The sequence below is a fragment of the Spironucleus salmonicida genome, chromosome 7, assembly GCF_000497125.1.
Source record: "Spironucleus salmonicida strain ATCC 50377 chromosome 7, whole genome shotgun sequence".
In the NCBI taxonomy this organism is placed as follows: Eukaryota; Fornicata; order Diplomonadida; family Hexamitidae; genus Spironucleus; species Spironucleus salmonicida.
Genome location: NC_090602.1, coordinates 1,192,601 through 1,213,320, shown reverse-complemented (window position 1 = coordinate 1,213,320; position 20,720 = coordinate 1,192,601). Strand labels below are relative to the sequence as shown.

The 20,720-nt window shown below is 27.5% G+C and overlaps 8 protein-coding genes across 8 annotated transcripts; 3 read left to right on the top strand and 5 right to left on the bottom strand. All coding sequences in view use genetic code 6, as the record gives it.

Annotated features, from left to right (window-relative positions):
- Positions 1-126: 126 nt before the first annotated feature.
- On the bottom strand, positions 127-2,010 carry SS50377_27490 (Tetratricopeptide repeat protein; the record flags this gene model as incomplete). The annotated part of the gene is made up of 1 exon (XM_067911276.1): positions 127-2,010. The coding sequence occupies one exon, from the start codon at positions 2,008-2,010 to the stop codon at positions 127-129; it is 1,884 nt and encodes a 627-aa protein (XP_067761963.1).
- A 1,295-nt stretch (positions 2,011-3,305) lies between these two features.
- On the bottom strand, positions 3,306-4,352 carry SS50377_27489 (uncharacterized protein; the record flags this gene model as incomplete). The annotated part of the gene is made up of 1 exon (XM_067911275.1): positions 3,306-4,352. One exon carries the CDS (start codon positions 4,350-4,352, stop codon positions 3,306-3,308), a length of 1,047 nt encoding a protein of 348 aa, XP_067761962.1.
- A 115-nt stretch (positions 4,353-4,467) lies between these two features.
- SS50377_27488 (putative U2 small nuclear ribonucleoprotein A) lies at positions 4,468-5,634 on the top strand (the record flags this gene model as incomplete). The annotated part of the gene is made up of 1 exon (XM_067911274.1): positions 4,468-5,634. One exon carries the CDS (start codon positions 4,468-4,470, stop codon positions 5,632-5,634), a length of 1,167 nt encoding a protein of 388 aa, XP_067761961.1.
- An 11-nt stretch (positions 5,635-5,645) lies between these two features.
- SS50377_27487 (uncharacterized protein) lies at positions 5,646-12,611 on the bottom strand (the record flags this gene model as incomplete). Its single annotated transcript, XM_067911273.1, has 1 exon — positions 5,646-12,611. One exon carries the CDS (start codon positions 12,609-12,611, stop codon positions 5,646-5,648), a length of 6,966 nt encoding a protein of 2,321 aa, XP_067761960.1.
- Positions 12,612-12,847: 236 nt separating this feature from the next.
- On the bottom strand, positions 12,848-14,104 carry SS50377_27486 (Ribonuclease H; the record flags this gene model as incomplete). The annotated part of the gene is made up of 1 exon (XM_067911272.1): positions 12,848-14,104. The coding sequence occupies one exon, from the start codon at positions 14,102-14,104 to the stop codon at positions 12,848-12,850; it is 1,257 nt and encodes a 418-aa protein (XP_067761959.1).
- A 143-nt stretch (positions 14,105-14,247) lies between these two features.
- Positions 14,248-14,778, top strand: SS50377_27485 (uncharacterized protein; the record flags this gene model as incomplete). The annotated part of the gene is made up of 1 exon (XM_067911271.1): positions 14,248-14,778. The coding sequence occupies one exon, from the start codon at positions 14,248-14,250 to the stop codon at positions 14,776-14,778; it is 531 nt and encodes a 176-aa protein (XP_067761958.1).
- Positions 14,779-17,608: 2,830 nt separating this feature from the next.
- On the bottom strand, positions 17,609-17,932 carry SS50377_27484 (uncharacterized protein; the record flags this gene model as incomplete). Its single annotated transcript, XM_067911270.1, has 1 exon — positions 17,609-17,932. The coding sequence occupies one exon, from the start codon at positions 17,930-17,932 to the stop codon at positions 17,609-17,611; it is 324 nt and encodes a 107-aa protein (XP_067761957.1).
- A 1,307-nt stretch (positions 17,933-19,239) lies between these two features.
- On the top strand, positions 19,240-20,133 carry SS50377_27483 (uncharacterized protein; the record flags this gene model as incomplete). The annotated part of the gene is made up of 1 exon (XM_067911269.1): positions 19,240-20,133. One exon carries the CDS (start codon positions 19,240-19,242, stop codon positions 20,131-20,133), a length of 894 nt encoding a protein of 297 aa, XP_067761956.1.
- Positions 20,134-20,720: the final 587 nt, after the last annotated feature.

Here is a 20,720-nt window from a genome sequence, read left to right as displayed (position 1 = left end):
GTTATAGCTATAATTTACTATCAAAATATATTATATAAGCTTTCATTAAAAAAAGTTCTTAATTTAAGCCAAGAGTAGTAACTTAAGTAATTTAATTCACTCTTTGTTCTGAAATATCCACTCCGATCACTAATATATGTTCTTTAAAGCATCCAAACTATCATTACACATATACTAGCCATCGCTGAGCCCAATGCTCATACCTCGATTCAATTATGGCTATTCTATTTATCCTAAAATTGCTGGAATCGATCCCATTTCTCCCAATTATTTTAAACCTCCTTCAGCAGCTTTCAAACTAGAGAAATCCTCGTATTTAACACTTTCGCTAAGACATAAATTAAGCCATTTTTTAGCATTTTCGGTATCTTTTAATTATTAATAACTACGACCGAGCAAGCATAACAAATCGCATACAGTTTCACAGACCTTAGGTTCCTTAAAAACTGAAAATTCAACTATTTCAGGAAGTTCTTTTTATGGATACCTATTATTAAAAATTGCTTTTAAACCCTCATAGCTATTAACTCCATGTTCGATGGCCTAATTGTACTCTTTCAGCTCAAAATAGCATCTAGAAACGTTAAATTCATTGTCCAAATTAACCTGTTAAATCTAGCAGATTTCCTATATTTCTTTAAACTTTTAAAGTGCTTTAACGACCGAATTAACATTCAAAAGAGCCTTTGCATGTTCTCTCTTAACCTTCAAAATTGTAGAAATATCTCCAGATTTTTTTGCAAAATCAACTGATTAATCGAAGGATTTAAAAGCATTTTCGCTATTAAGCTTGATTTCTATGCAAGCTTTTGTACAAAAAGTATCTGCAAGAATCTGATTTTTGGACTAAAAAAGATTCAAAATTGGATCAGATTGTTTATTAAGACGGAATATAAGTTATTGAGAAAACTTAATAGCTAGGTCGTAAGCTTATTTATTCACAGCTTCAGTGATATTAATAGAAACCTCTTTAACAAAAATTGAAAGTTATTTAATTGCTAGTTCGATTTATGGGTTTCGTGGGATTTTATTCTAATAAAATGTAGTTCTGTCGATTTACTAGGTGTCATTCTACTAAATTTTATATCGGTATGAAGATATCTTGGAAGCAAGTGAAGCTATTTTATCTTATCTGACCGATTGAGCTCTTATAGGAGATTTTGAGGCTGATGGCAGAACGGATTTGCGATTTCTATTAAAGGATTTTGGTTTAGAATTATTTGAGTCCTAATTTCTCCAAAAATCTTCTCTTTAATCTATGTAACCTATTCCTTTACTTGTAATAGAAGAAATTATATCTAATTGAGCAATTTCCTTTAAAAATTCTCTATCCTCTGCCATTTTTCCAATTCTATTATAGCTGACTGACCGTCTAGCTTTTTAGGAAATTGATCTATAAACTCTATCAGAAGGAATGTCAAGTATTTCAAATGGATCAACCTCTTCAATTATGTTTTGTGTATTACCGATACCAGTCATATTCTCAATTCCTGTAGCATTCTCGCTTGGAACAAAGTCAAGTGGCCCTTAATATATTTCTATTACTATGTTCTCACCAGGGTTTTAAAGTGATTTCTCAATTAAAACTCCTTGGTCTAAAAGTTAAACGTATCTGTCTACATTTTAAATTTCACATGCCTTACGAATTGATTCTTCACATTTGTTAATTCCTCTACGGTGCTCCTAAATATCACTTCTTTTGAATTAACATACGGAATAGTCAACAAGTGCTAATTCGAACTCACCCTTGAAGAATTCAGCCTCAGCCCGACAAAAATAGCCCTCATGAGAATCTTTATTAAATTTTATAGCTGTATTTGCGTCTTATATCGCCTAATCTGTATAGGAAGCTGCAGTATAACATTTAGATCTAAAATTATAAAGTGAAAAGCTAGCTGACAGTTCAATTGCATATGTAAGTGATGTTATAGCTTTGTTGAAATTTTGTATTCTGTATGCTTACTCCGCCTCTCTGAGCAACAGGTCTGCCTGAATTTTTTTACTATCCATTTTTTGGTAAATTTGGGCGGATATAGTATATTCTTGTATGATAATACTAAATAGAAGTATGCAGTAAAGTGAAAAAAGGAAAATGGAAACTAAACTAAATCGTAATCGATAGTTGAGTAACAAGGATTATATTACTCACTGTGGTCTCTTAGGAATAAATGAATTAGGTTATTGTGGAATAAAAATATCAACAGTTTCAAACTGAAATAAATTGTTTAAAACTCTTCTTCGCTTATATTTACACTCACAAAAATCTCTTTCCACATCTTTAACAATCTTACTATTCATTGGTTCTTATTTTTATTTTTAAGTAAATTGATAATATTAAATAATGCGCCGTTTTTCCACTATTCGTTAGTCAATATCAGCTGTCTCAGTGATAATTTATTATTGAGGTACAGTTACAAAGTTGTTTTCGAAAAATAAAGACTGGGGAATAGAATCAGCGTGAGGTTGATATGTAATAGTATAACGTCTAAATTACTTCATTTAGCTGCTTTTATAAATAATAATATTAATATATAATAAATATTTTACTATAAATAGTGTGTAATTATCAAGTTTTATCATTTTACACTATGATATTAATAATTTATTAGAACTATATAAGTGGACTTATTAAATTTTCTTATTTTATTTATGTCAAGGAAATAATAAATATTTTAAAATTATCCCAATAAAGTTTTAATAAATTAAAATATCATTTAACTTAACGTATGAAATCAACTAAGCAATTTCTATTAGCAATATCAATTCTTTATCAAACTAATTGAACTAACCAGGTTAATTAACTTTCTGATTTATTTTAACTTATTTATATTGTTTTGTAATTGGTAAAAAGATATACAATCTATTTCAATTAACTCGAATACTGAAAATATAGGTAATAATGAAAATATAACGAACACCATCTTAACTGATAATATTTAAACTGTGATTGAATATGGATCAATATTTTGACAAATTATTTAGTTACGGAATTTAGCTTATATTTTTGTTTAACAAAGTAATATGAAATCTAGATAATTACTAGTATGCATTATTGTTAATAATTAGAATTTGTTGGGTTTATTTATCATACGCAAATATAATCATTTTATATTTAAATATCTACATTTGTAATAGTACAGTCTTATATTTAATGTATCTTAAAAATAGTTAATAATTGAAGTTGACTATATAATTCTCGTAAGCTACTAAATTTTAATCAATATATATTAAATATTATTGTTATATAGATTACATTCAATTAAGATAATTTTTTAAAATATATGATTAATTTAAAAGTTATTGACTCACACAATTTACAATAATTATTTGGCTAAATATTCTTCTAAGCCTTCATCTTCAATTTCTGTGGCCATTTTAACTAGTTATTCTCTATCTAATTCTAATTCAGGTTCCACTTATATAAAAACTTTTAAATTTTCTTCTAATAAATGATTTTCTTGTTTTAATTAATCATTTTCAGCTTTAAATCTTCCAATCATATTTTCAGTATTTTTAGTTCTACTCTCAAGTTCACTAACTTTTAGCTATGTTATTTTATCTTCATCTTATAACTATTAAATAATTATTTTATTCTAATAACAATCTTTATAAAATTATTCTTTTTAAATTGTAAGTTCATTATTCATTAACTAATATTCATTGTTTTAAGATAGTAAACTATCATTTTCATTCTTTAATCTCAAGACTTCGTTTTCCAATTAAAACATTTTCTATTTATATTCTTCACACGTTTACAAAATTTCTGTTTTCTTCTTTTTCTCTACCTCAATATCCACTTTATAGCATTTATTTTCATTTCTTAATTTTTCACGAATTAACTTGTTTCCTTCTTTAAATGCCTTTATGGATAGTTTAATCTAGCTTGTAACAGAAGTTATTTTTTCTAAAACTTCATTCAACTATGGATCTGATGAAGCATCCAACTATATATTTGAACCAGGCATACCTGGTAGTGCTAATTCACAAGTTTCATGGAGTGATAAGTAAATTTCTTATAAAACAGAATTAATTTTTTTAGTTTCTAATTAAGAATTTTGCTAAATTTATAGAGAAAATTGAGTCTCAGACTTCAATTTTTATGTGAAAATTTGTATTTATTAATTAAGGTTATTTATTTTAAGATCATAATTTTATGTTGTATTATCTAGTGTATTTTAAAATTCCTATTATAACTAATTAGAAAGTTTCTTATCTGATGTTAATTTTTATTATAATTAGATAGTATTTTATCTATGACATTAGAGATCAGCATCCTGTTATTTAATTTATTTTAAAGTATAAGCTAATTTTTCATTAAGTATTTAATTTTCTTTTAGAAGCTAAGTATCCATTTATTTTTCAACTTAATAAATTTTACTCTTTATAATATATTATATCAGTATTAGATTTAGAGCTAAATCAATTATTATATAAATTATATATACTTTATTCAGCCTCTCCACTAACATGGTAAAAATTGACCTCACTTTAGTTAAGAAACGAACAGAACACCATGACGGTCCCTTAGAAACTTTAGAAGAAATAGCACTCCATTAGTTTAAAATTCGTAAAATTGAATTTCTGAATAACCTTAAATGCCTCAAAATATTGCTCCTATAAAACAACAAAATTGCATAAATAGAAGGACTCAATAAGCTTAAATCATTATGTTATTTGAATCTAGCGCTTAATAGACTTACTAGAATTGAAAATTTAGATCGTTTAGAGTCGCTTGTGAAACTAGATTTAACTGCTAATTACATTGCAGATTATCGAGACTTATCGAATATAGAAAATCTTTAAGATCTAAACGAACTTTATCTTATGGGAAACCCTTGTGTATAAGAGCCTAATTTCATGTGCTTTACTGTTACGAAATTGCAAAAACTTACGAAGTTAGATGGAAAAGACATCAGCAAAACAGATAGAATTTTAATGTTTCAAAAATTCAAAGAAGTAGAAAGTTAAATAGAAAGTGAAGTCTATAAATTCGAATTACCAGAATTTATAATTAACTCTGAAGGTTCAGACTATGAGGAAAACGATGCATCAACCCGCCTGAAACGAGCTGCTGAATAAACTGCATAAGACAACGTCCCAGAAACGCCTAAAGTTTTCCATGAAAAGGGATAAATGAACGAAAATAATGAAATAATGTAGTGGAACGAAAGTAAGTTTTAAATCGAAATTATCGAAGTATATGTAAAATAAGAGCTTCAAATATAAATTCATCTACCTATTCACTTAAACAATTAACTTGTCGATGTAGATGTCAATGAAAGTTTCGTTTATGGCGTTTTGCGGGAGAAAAGTTTCCAAGTTAGACTCCCTAAACGGGTCAAGTTTACAGAAGTTAAGGCCTTCAGGATTACCAGCACGGGTGTTTTAAAGCTGAATTGTCCATTGGGAGATGGTGAGGTTATTGAGAAGCCCTATAGTTATAAGGCCGTAGAAATAGACAAGGATGAAGATGACATTGAGGATAATCATTCAAAAGGTTACCGCAAAACGACTAGCTAACTAGGACAAACCAATTATGGAAAATTTAAAGAAGGTGAAGGTATTTAAAACAGGGTCGAAGATGTAAACTAACAAGAGTTCTCGGTTCCCGATGATCTTCCAGATTTAATGTGAAATATTATCGCTCACTTTAGGCCGATTGACGTAATAGAATCGCTGTAAAAACCCCAATTATCAGTTTACTCTAGTAAATCGTCTACACTAGCCCGCACAACAGGTTGTTCTTTTCCTTTTGCCTTTTTATCTACCACTTCTGGTATATTAACAATTTCGATAAAAAGTTTCCAAATAAAGATGCTCCAGTTACCAAGACTTAATGTAGCCAGACTGGATTTCCCACTACCCTTCTAAACATTCAATAATTGCTAGAGGTAGCTACCACGGAAAATCTTTTAAACTGGATGGTACGTTTTTACCATCGCTATACTACGTTATTCAGTGAATTCCAATGGCGCGGTGATGCTTATATTTTCGCTGTTATTCCATTTCTGATCAATCGGACTCGCTAGATCACCAATTGGTTGTAAAAGTACGTTCAAGACTTACTTTTGCTAACTCGTAAAGTAGCTTATTTCATCAGATTTGTAGTATTAGCTAGGTGATAACTTCTCTTTTACAAAGTTGAAGACGTACTGCATATCAAAATGCTAGCGATTCGACTGAGCGTATTGGAAATCGTTCAATATATCGAAAAAGACGCCCTTTTGAGATATAATTTACACTTGCTCAGTTGGTTTCCCGGGTAACAGCTGAAGAACTTTAAGCCTGGGACACATATTTTTGAAGAATATCATCAAATTGGCTATTTGAGGAGAGTTTCCTGTGAAATAGGAAATTTCTACATTTTCCTACAAATCAAATATTTTGCTGAGCCTGCTAAAAAGCAATTCCTGCTGAATTTTCCACTCCTTTTATTCAATAGAAACGTAGTTTTCAATATCTGCATTATTTTCACATTCCACACCTTTTCCAGCCATTTCTTTCTTAATATTACTCAAAATTTTAGTTTCAAACTGCTCGAATTTGGCCTGGATATCCAGTTTTCCCTCGCAATTTATCCCCTACACCTGCTCTTTCAACGCCCTAAAAGCACCAAAATCAACCGCCCACCAATTGGCCGCAAAAACGCTGTGTTTCGCATATCTGAGCGCCAGGAAGTCCTGCCCAAGCAGCGATACCGAGCCCAATGACAGTTCTTTCACCTTCTTAAACGACCCTTATTGCACCAAATAGCCAAAAGACTTAAACGAAACGATCTGAAGCGAATTTTGTAACTAAGTGAATTTCGAGTGAATTGGAGCGAGAAAAGCTGACATTGAGATCTAGAGTGCCGCAAAATGCGAGTTCAAACTTGCTTATATCAGTTCGGCCAAGTTTTCGTAATTTTTGACGTGCAAACTCGAGAAGCTCAAACTCGAAACCTGGACCTCTTTAGCGGGTTTCTTGGTCTTTTCGGTGACCTGTTCGGCCGAAAAAGTTGACAAAATCGTCGTCGAATTTTCGTCGCTCATAGCGTAAAAATTGGTGTTTCTGTTGTCTTCTGCCAGATTAAACGGCTGATTTTGAGCCAAAACCTTGAAGTCGAGCAGAAACTGGTTCTGCTATAAACACGACACACCTGTCAGCAGGGCGAGGTCCAGACCAGAAAATTCGCTGCTCATTAGGTCCCTGAAAGTGATGAAATTCGTGAAAAATCTGACCAGCGGGACCTACTGGCTTTTGACAGCGTGGAAAAGCGTGTTTGTGAGGTCTATATAGAGTGGGAAAAGCTGCACCTCTGAGGTGCTGAAAACCTGCTCAATTTCGTCTTGCGTCGCTGAAGAAATTGGATAGATGGCCTCTTGTGGCAATACTAGTGAGGTATGCTGCCTGAAAATCAGCTACATGATATAAGGAGTGAGCTGACTGATTTTTTCTGGCAAGCTGAACGTACTTTGATTGAGCGATTTAGAGACCTCGAAAATTTCGGTAATAAGGTTTAGCAATAGGTTCTAGAAAATTTGCAGGGCGACAATATTGAGTGAATATTGCACTTTGTAAGTCGTGTATGTTGTTTGCGGCTCTTTTCCTTTTGATGAAATTGGCGCTGCATCAGATTGTAATTAAATGATGTTATTATATGTAATTTGGGTCGGTTCGGCTAGAATAAAATGTGTTTAAATATTTTTTAACTTATTGAGTAAAAGCTCAAACTTGTTATTTTTAGGCTCTTTAACTTCCTCTTCTACCTCTTCTTAGGTTTAGTTGTCTGTTTATTGCTTTTCATTCAATTTAGAGTTTTCAGTTGTAGTTAAATCCGGGTTTAAATAAACCATTCCAGAGCCAAGTAAATAGTCTAAAACATTCTCAATTAAATCTATTGAATTAATGTTAAATGAGCATGGGCTACAAATTACCTCATATAAGTCAATTTCTTTTGACTCTGTTGTTTAGGCCAACCAGCGTGTAACAAGAAGATCCTAAACTTTCAAAGATGAAAAATATGTGTCAGATAATGCCTCTGGTTAATCTTAAACAACACTTATTATGCACTGGTTAATTTGACCTAGTAATAGTTATATCAGTTTCTCTTCTTGATAGCTTGAATCTAAAAGTAATTTTTCGAAAATTATGCGTGATATGATTAATCTCCTTCCCTAAATGAGTAATTACAAACTCATAACTCTTGGTAACGTCTGGTCCTATAAAACTTGCTCTAAAATTGAATGAGGTGCAGCCAGACAGATGAGGCCTAAAATATAATAAGTATCTCTATTATAGTTTTATGAAATCAGCTTGATTTGTTCATATAATGCGACCAAATCCTCTTCTTTTGGTAAATTAACGAGATAATTTTACTACTAAATAACATTCATTTGTATGTATTCATCGGCAATGAAGGTAAATTACAAGTCAAAATGACTCAACATTTGATATTTCAAAACAGTTCGCAAAAATTAATTTTATTCAAGAATTTGCACATTTAAAACTTCGTTTTTGATATTACAATATACTTTATTAGCCAAATGCACAAGCTTGCACTATTGTGAAACCGAATTTCCACTCTACATTTTGTCGAAAATTTCGTTTAAAAACCACATTTCTTTTTCCAACAGTAAGCTAAACCCAGTGATTAACTTTAGCCCCAAATCGATATAATAATGATCTAATTCCGCGAAATTTGAAAAATCGCAAATGTCGTAAAAATGCGTTTCCAACCCGTCCTAAGTTATAATTTTGTAGGCCGAGCGATTGAAAATTCCGTTCAGCAAAACGTTTAAAATCTACGATTCCTCGAACCCCTAAATCAACAAGTTCAGAACGAAGCAAATGAGCAGTTTCAGCGTCAGTTTCGGTAGGTAGCAAAAGTTCATGTAAAGGCTCGCGTTGAGGTGCACAAACTCCAAATTTGGCTCCTTTTCGGTCGTAAAATTCGTCAAAAACGAATTCGCAAGGAGATCTTCGAAGGCTTTTGAACCGATTTTTGACTGCGAGAAAACCTGAGCCAGTTCGACGAATCCGAGAACTGATACTTCAAGAGCGAAATTGAGGAATTTCTGCTCAATTTGACGGATTTTAACGTAAAATTGAGACGTTTTTTAAGCAAAAATGAAGAGAAATTCGTCGAAAATTCCTAGTGATTCTGACGTCAAATTGCGTTAAATTTCGGCTAAAAATAACGGAGAAATCCTGAAATTTGTCGTTTTATGGCAGAATCTCAGGAAAATCAAAAAAGTTTGCAAAAATTCGGCTAATTCTTCGAAATCGAGGCGCTTCGAAACTAGCTACTGAATGATGCTATTAAACAGGACAAATGCTTAGTTTTATTTTTAATTTTCGATTAAAATGGTTAGCAATTGTAGCTTTAACATTAAATTTTCTGTTTCTGAGTGCAAAACTGGTTTTAAATCGATCTTTTTAAAGGTTGAAAGAATGACCAAAAAGTTCTGCTCTGAAGGGTCGAATTCCTCATTTTTGAATATTTTTTCGCTTAATTACTCAAAAACTGTGTTACTTATTGAGTCATTTAGGCAGATGATCATATATTGTATAAGATGTTTTTCTGCAATATTTTCTTACGTTGATAATTGCTATTTGATTTGACCAATTGCTGTCGCGTAGTCCTTGATCTGATATGAATATAAAATATGCATCTATGCGATAAATTAAGTCATATCTTTCTATGGTGTCTCTACTAATTTCTCTTGGACTTGCTGGATTATAAATTCAATACAGTAGTTAACTTACTTCTCCTAAAGGCTCTGGTTTATTGCGAAAAGTAGGTTTAATGTGAATTTTGAAAGAATATAGTAATTAGTTTCCTGTAATATTGTGCAGTTAAAAAGCTCGATAATCGAGTCATATTTTTGAAGCTACAGCAATGAATAAATTCCATATTATAATAGTTCCAATGAAGCGTAAATAAATGTACGATCCTTTGATGTAAACATAATATCAAAAACATGTTGGTGATAATTTTATTTAACTAAATTTTATATTAATAAATGAATAAATTAACCTCTCCAAACATTATAAGGAGTCATTGTTGTGGGTTACTGCTTCCTTTTCTAAGAGCCAGAAGACTGTGCTTAGATCGTGGCTTATCGAAGAATGGATTTTTCTAGGCTTTAAGCAAGAAGTTTTTCTCTTACAGTAGTATAAGAAATAGTAGACTATGGAGCTACAAAGGAAAAAGTACTGTCAATACTATAAAAATCTATTAGCTACTAGCTAACTTCAGTTTTAAAATATTTTGAAGATAAGTTAATGATTTTTATTATTAAATTCGTAATCTCTAGTTATATTCTGGAAGTAAATTCGTTAGAATAACTTTTTTAATTTAAATTTTTATACGATGAATTAATTTATTCTAAAATTAATCTTAATTAATCATTAAGCATTGTAGGTTCTTGAGTTATATTTGCAATAAATTTAAATATCTATATGTAAGAATCACAACGTTCTATATAAAGATCATCACAATTAAATCTATATGAAGAATCTTATTTAATAAAATCAAAAATTAAATTAAGGTTACTAACCTATGATGTTAAAACTAATTATTGACTCTATTTTAATGTATGTAATTAAAATTAGAACTAACATAAAAAAGTAGATAATAAAAATACCAAATTTAATGTTACTGGTACTGACGATTGCTATATTAATGTATCTGCGGTTTATGGTAAATCTACTTGATTCTTTTACTTCTAGTTTACCTCCTAAAATTGCCATTTTAATTATTTTATCATTTCTATTATCTAATTTATCATAGACTAATATATTTTCCCCTTTAAATCAGTATTTAGGAAAACTTTAAATTTCAGTAAAAATTATATATAAGAAATTTAACCAATAATCTACAACTATGGATATGCTTAAATAGGTTAAAAATTTGCTGTAGACATCATTGCTGATTCTGGCACTACTAACTGTTCTATTACATTACTTAAAAACTAACCTTGTTAAACTGTTTACGTTTAGTCAAGGGCTTTCCCTTTATCTGGCTGTTTAGCACCTTTAGGATCAGTTTATTATGTTGATAACAAGTAAATAGTATACAACTATTCAAAGATCAAAGTTAATTAAGGCATAAATGTTAGCTGCTATCCTTAAACATCTACTCTAAATATTTAGGCTTTGCTTAATATTTGATTCTGAGTGCGTTCCAATACTGCATATAAACTGCTTATTATCTTTAAATTATCTAAAAATAATGTTGGAGATTTAATAAATTTTTTCAGAACTAAATAATCAAAATCTGTAGATTCAAAAGTAGTGAGCTTTACCTAATAAGGTATAGTTGAAAATGTCTCTAAAAATCCTAAATTTTCATCAGCTTTAACAAATCGCTTAGGCTATGATTCAATAAAATTAATTGACTCCGCAGCTATTTAAAAATCTATTGACAATGATCCTTATGATTCTGTTATATACTTAAAACATTCTTATTCTTCTGATTAAAGGATACTTAATGAGTTAAATCTTTAAATAATTAGTTAAAGTTTAAGCGCAACTTAAATGATACCTATAACTCTAATTTAAATTTTCTACTATAGTTTTTAATAAAATGTTGATATATATTCTGTTGACTATGGTAATAACTTTAATCCAAGAATTTAATTTGATTTTAGTAAGGCTTATTCCGTTGGCTCAACACCTTAAGATATGCAAGTGCCGATAATTTAAAGACCCGTAACTTATTCTTCGTATTCGGTAATAATTTTACTTAATTCTTCCATATATATTAAAAAGAACTCCTACAAAATATTAACAAAATGCTCGCTTATGAAAAATCCAACTGAACTGGCGCATAAAGCACTCATATACAATCCCTATGACATCTTAAGGCCCAAATTTAACAAGCAACTCTACATGTCAGACTTATCTTTGCAGTTTTTCCATAGATAAATAAACTCTGCTAAAAATACAGAAAAACAGTTAAAACTATGCCCGTAGCTCTAGCATAAATTATAGTCTACAATGTGCTTGATTGTGTCGCTAGGCCGTTTTTTGGATTGAAAGCTCTCCGCCCGTTCAAGAGCAACAAGCCACAAACTATTATCACCGTGTCCAATGCTATCCAAAAGTCTCAAAATTAATCGTTAAATGCTTTAAACCTGAAGGTTACATATTATCTGAAAATCGCTCCAAACAACGCTTCCGCCTCTAAATCCGATTTCAAGCAACTCTTAAGAAACCTACAACCCCTTCTCGCTGGCACAGTGAACGTATGCACATGCTTAATAAACACGTGCAGCAGCAAATGTCTATGAAAGAGCACTTTGAGCATTAATTTCGTGTTCCAAGATATTATTTTTAGGGTTAAAATTAAAAGTCTCTTTAGGTGTTATTTAGGGTGCTTTGGCTCCTTTTTGAGCGGCAGATACAGGTCTTGGTGGATATTCATTTTGACCCAGTTGGCGTGCTAGGTGTGGAGCAAAAGAAGCAATTTTATCTGTTTCTGAGGATGTGCGCATCAAAGCTATCTAATGTAAATGAGTTAAAAATTCTTCCTCTGGTAACACACCAGTTGAAATTTGAGTTTTAAGTTCTTGCAAGTCTGAAAATAGAGTTGGAGTAATGGCTTATTTGTACGTTTCGAATTGCATAAATTTAGGCGTCGTATTAATTATTAGATATATTATATAATAATGGTATATAAATATATTTTAAAACGGAATTTAATCAATTTCTTGGTAGATGTTATATAAAATTATAAATTAGAATAAAAGAAGTTATTGGTTAAAAAGGTCATTTATTAGAATAATATACTGTATGAAATTTGATAATATTATGTAATAACGAAGTTATTTGATGTTTTTTATAGTATATACAAAATACAACATCATTTGTTATTATCTTTGGTATAAGTATTAAATACTTAACTGGCCAGTTTCAATGACTAAATAGTATATTCATCTTTAAGTGATGATTTTACATGTGCAAAAGTACATTTTCTGCCCATCATTAAACATAAATTTTATTTTATTAATTCCACATTTGCAATACCATTAAAATCTTTTTATAGCCATCCTCCTAACCATTAGGTAAAACAATCAAGAGGGTATTTCACTGAGCTAGCAACAATAAACTATTCATCATTTTGCAATGTTTATAATGCTACAATCATACCAATTAAAACCATTCTATTACTAGTTGATTATTAAAACCCCTATGAAAAAAGCTCAGTAATAATTCCATCCTAAATCTATATTAAGCCTAATCCACCTTTAGATGATTTATAATGCCCATTAATAAAATACTTTTTCCCTTTCATATTCTAAAATTCCTAATATTAAACCATTTTAGTATCAAAATTGCATACATTATAATTTATGAAACTAATATCATTAATATGGAAGGTAAACTAATGAAATTTCTCTAAAATTTATCGTTTGGCTATAGTTTAACTTATATCACTAATTTGGTTGTTAGATTTTTGTATTTGATGCTAAACTTTTATTGAAGTCAAATATGGCACATCAATATCACCAGTATCTCGTCCTATCCATGTTAGCTTATCTACCATCTCATTAAATTTATCACCACTATGTCCTTTAACATGACATAACCTAACACATTTATTTTAAGCATAATACAAAATTTAAAAGAGTAAATCTTTATTTTTTAATTCTTTTGATACTTAATCATAATTAGAAATTATTTTATTTTTTTAACTTTTATCTTTAAACCAACCAAAATGAAATTTGGTGAGACATCCAATCGAATAACATGAATCAGTTGCTATATAAATATCTTTATTGTATGATTTAACTACACATAAAATGGCCATTAACTCCATCCTATTATTGGTTGTGCTCTTAAAACTTTGATTAAATTCTAACTTTTTAAAGCCACTCTCGACACCAATTACCCCATAACCTCCAGGTCCACCTGATGAAGATGTTGCTCCACCATCAGTATAAAATTTCATACACTAATATTAAAGAAAAGAATCATATGATACTTCTTTCATAGATGCATACTGTGAATAATAATTCTCTCCAGGATTGATTTATAAGAACCAATATTTTGATTAATTTTCATATGTAGAATTTTCATCATATTTGTTCTACATAAATGTTACTTAATTCTCTTCCATTTTAACAATAGTTTTATATTATTATATATAAATAACTATTAGTACATAATATTTTATATATATGAATATATAAGATTAAACTTAATATATTAAAAATATTTACTCTAATATTTTGATAAAATAATTATAATTTAACTTTCAAAATGTACTCTTAAACAATATCTTTAATAAATGCACATGGAGTAAAATTTAAAAATCATATGAAGGATGCTCAATTAGGTAAGAATCTTAATAATTATTAATAGTATGTTCCTTATACATATGTGAAAAGACCTACAATTTAGGATGTAGATCGTTCTAAAATTAGATAAATTGAAGAATAGGTGTATTTAGATGCAGTAAAAATTGAGGAAATACCAAAAGTTTGTATAAAATAGAAATAAGTAGAATATCCAGAGTAATCACTTAAAAAACTTCCGTCATTTATTTAGACTAAATTTCGTTCTAAGTAAATAAAAGTATCACAACCTTAAGAATAAACTAAAATTTTTAATTCCAGACAAATATAATTTGCTGAAACATATACCCCATCAAAATAAAATAAATATTTAAGAAAATATGTTGAATACTAACCAATTATGGAAGATATTGATTTAGAATATTCCAATAATGGTTATATTGTCGATTAAATATTATAAAAACATACATCAGATAATTATTTAATCGATGAATGATATCAAATCAAGTTAATATAATTAGAATAACATTTTAATAAGCTTAAAATGCTTAAATACTTTATTTCTTTAATCTAGATTTTATCATTGTTAATACATACATTATTTTCATAAAATTCTACATATGTATTAGAAAATGGATTTTGGTGCCTTATAAAAAACTTATATATTAATACTTAATTATTAGAATCAATAATATGACTTTTTAACTTACAATTATAAATGAATGATCGAATTTCTGGTTTTTTTCTTTACGGAATATATATTTAACATACATTTGTATTATATACTACAATAATCTCAAGCTTTAGTAAAATATCTAAGAATAAATTTAGTTATTCTGAGTGAATTTAGTTATAGTCATGCTAAATTAATTTTTTAAGTGAAATATCAGTTATTGTATCAAGCAATTAGTCTTCTAGTTAATTTTTTTAATACACATCGGCAATAAATGTCTCAATAGTAGTTCCTATAAATCTAATACATACATAATTTTTATACAATTAAGGAGTAATGAATGCATTTGTTTATCCGATTTGTATGAATTTTATTTATTTTTTATCTATTATCGTTGATTTATCAAATAATTTATATATTTTTGCTTATAAGAGTGGTTTTTCTAGTGATATTTATAGTGTGCTATCTAAATCTTAAATAAAAGAGTGAATAAACCAAAAATATTTAAGTGCATCCTCGTTAAGAAAATCAAATTCAAAATATTCTACTAAGACATCTTTTATTTTAGATTATTTCCTTTAAATTAAAGATGCAGCTAATTCATAACTTGAGATTCTTTTAATTTTTTATTATACTATAGGTATAGAATGATGATATAATGTTAAATCTAAGCTAAAAGCTTAATTGATACTATTATATAATTTTAATATAAACTGCTTTTTTAAGTCAGTTTATATTAAAATATTAAACAGCTTACGACCTAGCTTCTATTTTTGCAAAAAAAATTATTGTTTACAATAAAATTTACTATTGATAAGATCCTCAAATTATTTATTTGCTTCTTATGCTTCATTATATAATTTAAGTATACGAGTTTATTCCTCATTTATCAATTAAGAAATTTAAGTATCTTGCTGGAATATTTTAATTATAAAATAGTCTAATTTACTAGTTGTTAAAATGTTTTCTGAAATTCTAAATACTTAAAAGAATTCAATTAATATATTACTAGATAAGTGACAGGCTAATGATTAACAGCTTAACTGAGGATAAAACTAATAAATTTTATATAATTAAATGAAATGTATCATATTAAAATTACATAAAGACTATATTGTAAAGTTGAAAGTTAGTAAATAGAAAAATGTGATGAAAAAGTCATAGGGTATGATTAAATACAACAATACTAGTATCAAATTTATAAGATTATTTATTGTAAAAATATCATAACGATTTTATTTTTTTAAAGTGATATTGACTATATCGTATATTTCTTGTTACAATTTTGTTAATACTAAAGTTAGTATTTTGTTTTTATCATAAACAATAAAACATATATAGTAGCAAAAAATTTAGGCTTTTAAGTCATTGAAATCTAAAATTCCTAGTATCTCTAAAACTTAACAACACATTGTTGAAAAGATACTAAATACTAAAATATTATTAATAAAAAATTCTTATAAAGAAACATTATCATACATTTATGAATAATTTATAGTATACTAGTGGAACTCATTGAAACAAATAACTGCTAACATAATGTTAGCTAGATTACATATTTCTATTATTTTATCGTTCATTTTGTTTGATATATCTACAATTTCTCTACATTATCTATAAACTATATAATTACTTATTTATTTACTTAATTATCAGCTTAATAAATATACTGTTGTTATCTTAAATTATGACTTTTATAATAATTTATTTAGAACCTTAGTTTTTCCCATGTTCATATGAAGCTCATATTTAATAATTAGATAAATATTATTTAATATTTATTAAACTACATGTTTTATAAAATGAAAGTATAAAATATTTATATAAAATATAAGTATATTGTAACCTCAGTTTGATATCAGATCACTAATGTTGGTACATAATTATAGTGAAATTAAGTATCTTTATAGTTCAGTATAGTTTTTAAAAATATTTTTAGATTAAAAGGATATTATGTTAACATATCTCATTATTTTAGCATGTATCATTCATAATCATCAAAAGAAGTAGAACCAGGTTCAAACATATATAATATAGGTCGATCATAGGTATTAAGCAAGGACAAGACTTCTTAGTCAGTTTAATGAATTTCTAGATATCCATGTTATTCCTTATCATGAACAGATTACGCATATAGTCTATGAAATGAATAGTACAAAGATTTATATTATTTTTCTGAAAAAAGTTTTCGTTTAATAACATCCTATAAGGCTTATAAATTTTTGAATTTTTGTTAAATAACCATATAGATTCGTTGCTTTGAATCTGGGTTGACTAAAATGACAACAATCATAAAAAGTGTTAGTATATTTTACCTTAGTAATGATCTACAAATGTAGAATAATAATTTAAAGAAAATTTATTTATACACATTTTAGTAAATAATATGTAAATTTAAAGCTTATAAAAATATTTAGTATTCTTTTAATTCAAAATAAGTATAAGTAATCTAAATAGCTAATAATACTAGTGTAAAAGTTACTAATAATATAGACTGAACATTATAGGTATAATAATTGTAATATTTATTAAATAGTAAGTATTTATAATACACTAAGTTTAGCAATAAAATATGAAAATCAGATAATATATACTTAGCTTGTTTTTCTTAGGTTTCATCTTAATGTACTACAATATAACTCTATACGTAAAATCACTATATTTTTATATCATTCATGTTGACAAACATTTTATAAAATCCATAATAATCTTTTAATACTTATTGCTATGCTACAACTTTTCGCTCCATTTACTCTAAGTTGATATTTAATTTACTATTAGGTGCTAATACCTTTTCTAACCGTTAACACTTTTGTTCAATTTACTCAATATGTTATTACTAGCATGACATAATGTTTTGTTACAATTTTTATGTTTCCTCTAGTTCCTTAATACTATTCTTTAGTTCATTTATCTTTTATTCAGTTTAACCTATTTACATCATTACACTATTGTAATGATCTTATACTAAGTCCATTAATAAAAATAATGTATATTGTATATAATATTTAAAATTAAATATGTTTTCTATCTTAATGTAATTTCATTAATTTTTAAGATAAGCATGATTTGGGTTATAGTCATTAAATATATAGTTATAAACTAACTTAATTTATATTATTTTCGAGTGTCCTGCATATTGTTAAGTATTATAACTATTCATGCTCACTAGTAAACGTAAAACACACTATTAACATATTTGCATACTTACTATATAAAGGAGAATATACTGTTAATTAACTCATCTAAATTCACTCATAGTCATAATCTTCATTTTAAAAATGAGACTATTCAAATAAATATAAAAAAGTAATCTTATTCTTTTTGATAAAACTTATGGCCTCTTCTTCTGTAATGGTTGTTGATCTATCAATATCCTGATCTTAGCTACTACAAAATATTCCATTAAATCTAAATTGAAATTATGTAACAATATGAAATTTTGAATCTAAATATACTCTTTTTGTGATTTAATCATAAAGAAGCCTATAGTTAAATGATGGAACTGGTATAGTCATATAATATTTAATTTTTGTATCTGGATTAATAAATACTACAATTAACATTTAATGAGGAATAATTTTTTAATATATAATATTTTATATAATATTTTATTTATTAACAAGAATGAAAAATTAATATTATATATCTATATAATATATAATAATATATCATTTTTAAGAAGTCGATATTATATATTATTAATTGTAGATTACTGCAATTTTCATATCGATATGAATGATAGATTAGAATAAACTTTTAGAGCTATTTTATAATTAGTTATAATATAATAGTAATTTAATAAACGTATATACATTTCATACTATCCATTGGAAAAGCGCTACAAATAATTTATAACTCAGTCATTTAATGTAATTTTTAAATTTATTTACATTTCTTTGCACAACCTTTTAAAGTCATCATGATTATTGAATATTTATAATGATGTAATAATACACTTTTTCTAATAGATATGCAGCAATGACAACAATTGTCTTTGAAATAGTTTGTTAAAACAAGAAACAGATACTAAGTTCTATTTTGGAAATTTTACTACTATTAAGCTATCTATTTTACCTAATTAGTCATATATATCTTCTAAATCTAGTGTTAAAAAATGTAATTTCATTGTGAATGGCATCTACAATAATAGAACGAATTGTAGACCTTGTTGAAAGGAATAAAGCAATAAAATATTTATATTATTATTTTATATATAATATTTTAATAACATAGTTAATTGAAAACAGAGAAATGGCTCTATGTTATTCTTACTAATCACCAATGCCACTATATTCACACACATTTTCATGGCGAGAAAACTAGTAGTTAACTTTAGCTATCTCCTCGCTTTCTTTAGATTCCCTTAATTTCATATAGATCGTTACATTTGATAAAATTAGCAGTAATTTTTACACAATTGATTAGTATCCTACCCATTTTCCTCAATCAGAATTAGATTTTTTACCTTCAGCCTCTTTAACAAATACAGATCTATTATTAGCATCTTCAGACTCAATACGTTTATTCGAAATAAAAGATCAGAAAATTTAATTAAAGGGAGTTATTAGTTAATCAATTGATGATATATATCCTATCATTTCTGCAAAATTTAATAAATTTGATTTATCAAAAGTATTTTCTTCATCAAGCAGTGAAAACCTAACAATTTTTGATATTGTTGAATAGAAATAAGTATAATAGGTTAAAATTCCTGGTTGTTATAAAGGTATATTTTCTGCAAAAGACGAAATTTTGGTTGGAGGCGCAGATGGTGTGTATTTATGGGATTTAAGAACACCTTCTCCGGCACTACTTAAGAAAACAGAACAAGATATATTACAAGTTGAAACTTGCTAAAGCCATATGATCTTGTATATATAAAATCAATCTTAGATGATTTATTCTGTTGATAGACGGATGCCTTCATCTGTTATGTAAGGTAAAAATCATAAGAATTAAGTTACTGGACTAAGTGCAAGTAAAACTATAAATAATGCTTTTCTTTCATCAGGAGCTGATGGAAACCTCTTTATATATGAAGATTTTTAATTAAGTAAGCCTTTTTTAGGAGTGAAACTTGACTGCGAAATTGAAAGTTGTTGTTGGGGAGCAGGGGATGGTAAGTGGATAAGTTGTGTAGCAGCAAATTAGTTAAAACTAATTAGTCTATTCTGATTGATTAATAATAACTTTACTTATATATTTTCAAATATTACAGAGATACAAGTAATTATTAATTATAATAATTCTTGCATAATATAATTTTTTGTACTAAAATACGTGTTATGTGTCCTAGGAAATATTGATAAGAATAGTTTTAAAGTCAAAATTAATTTATGAATGATAAAATATTATATATGTTATTTAATATTTTCTCTAATCATAGATATACCGCAAAACTTTTGTATTCTCATAAATTTTTAGATATATTATTTTACTTGAAAAGAAGGCGATAACAATGTTTATCATTATTAAAATGGTAAAACAATGAAAATTGTAGATTACAATGATTACAGAAACGTTTTTTTAAATAAGAAATAAATCTTATATAATGATATTGATGATTTTGTCATTTATTAATTACAAAAATAAATAATATATATTATATATTATGTTTATTAGGAAAAAGATTAACTCAATCATGATCAGTTATGAAATTATAAATAATATATAAATATATAGAAATTAATTTGACGACCAATACTCTTATTTATTGAAAATTTACCATGCCACTATATAATATCACGTAATCTCAAAATCAT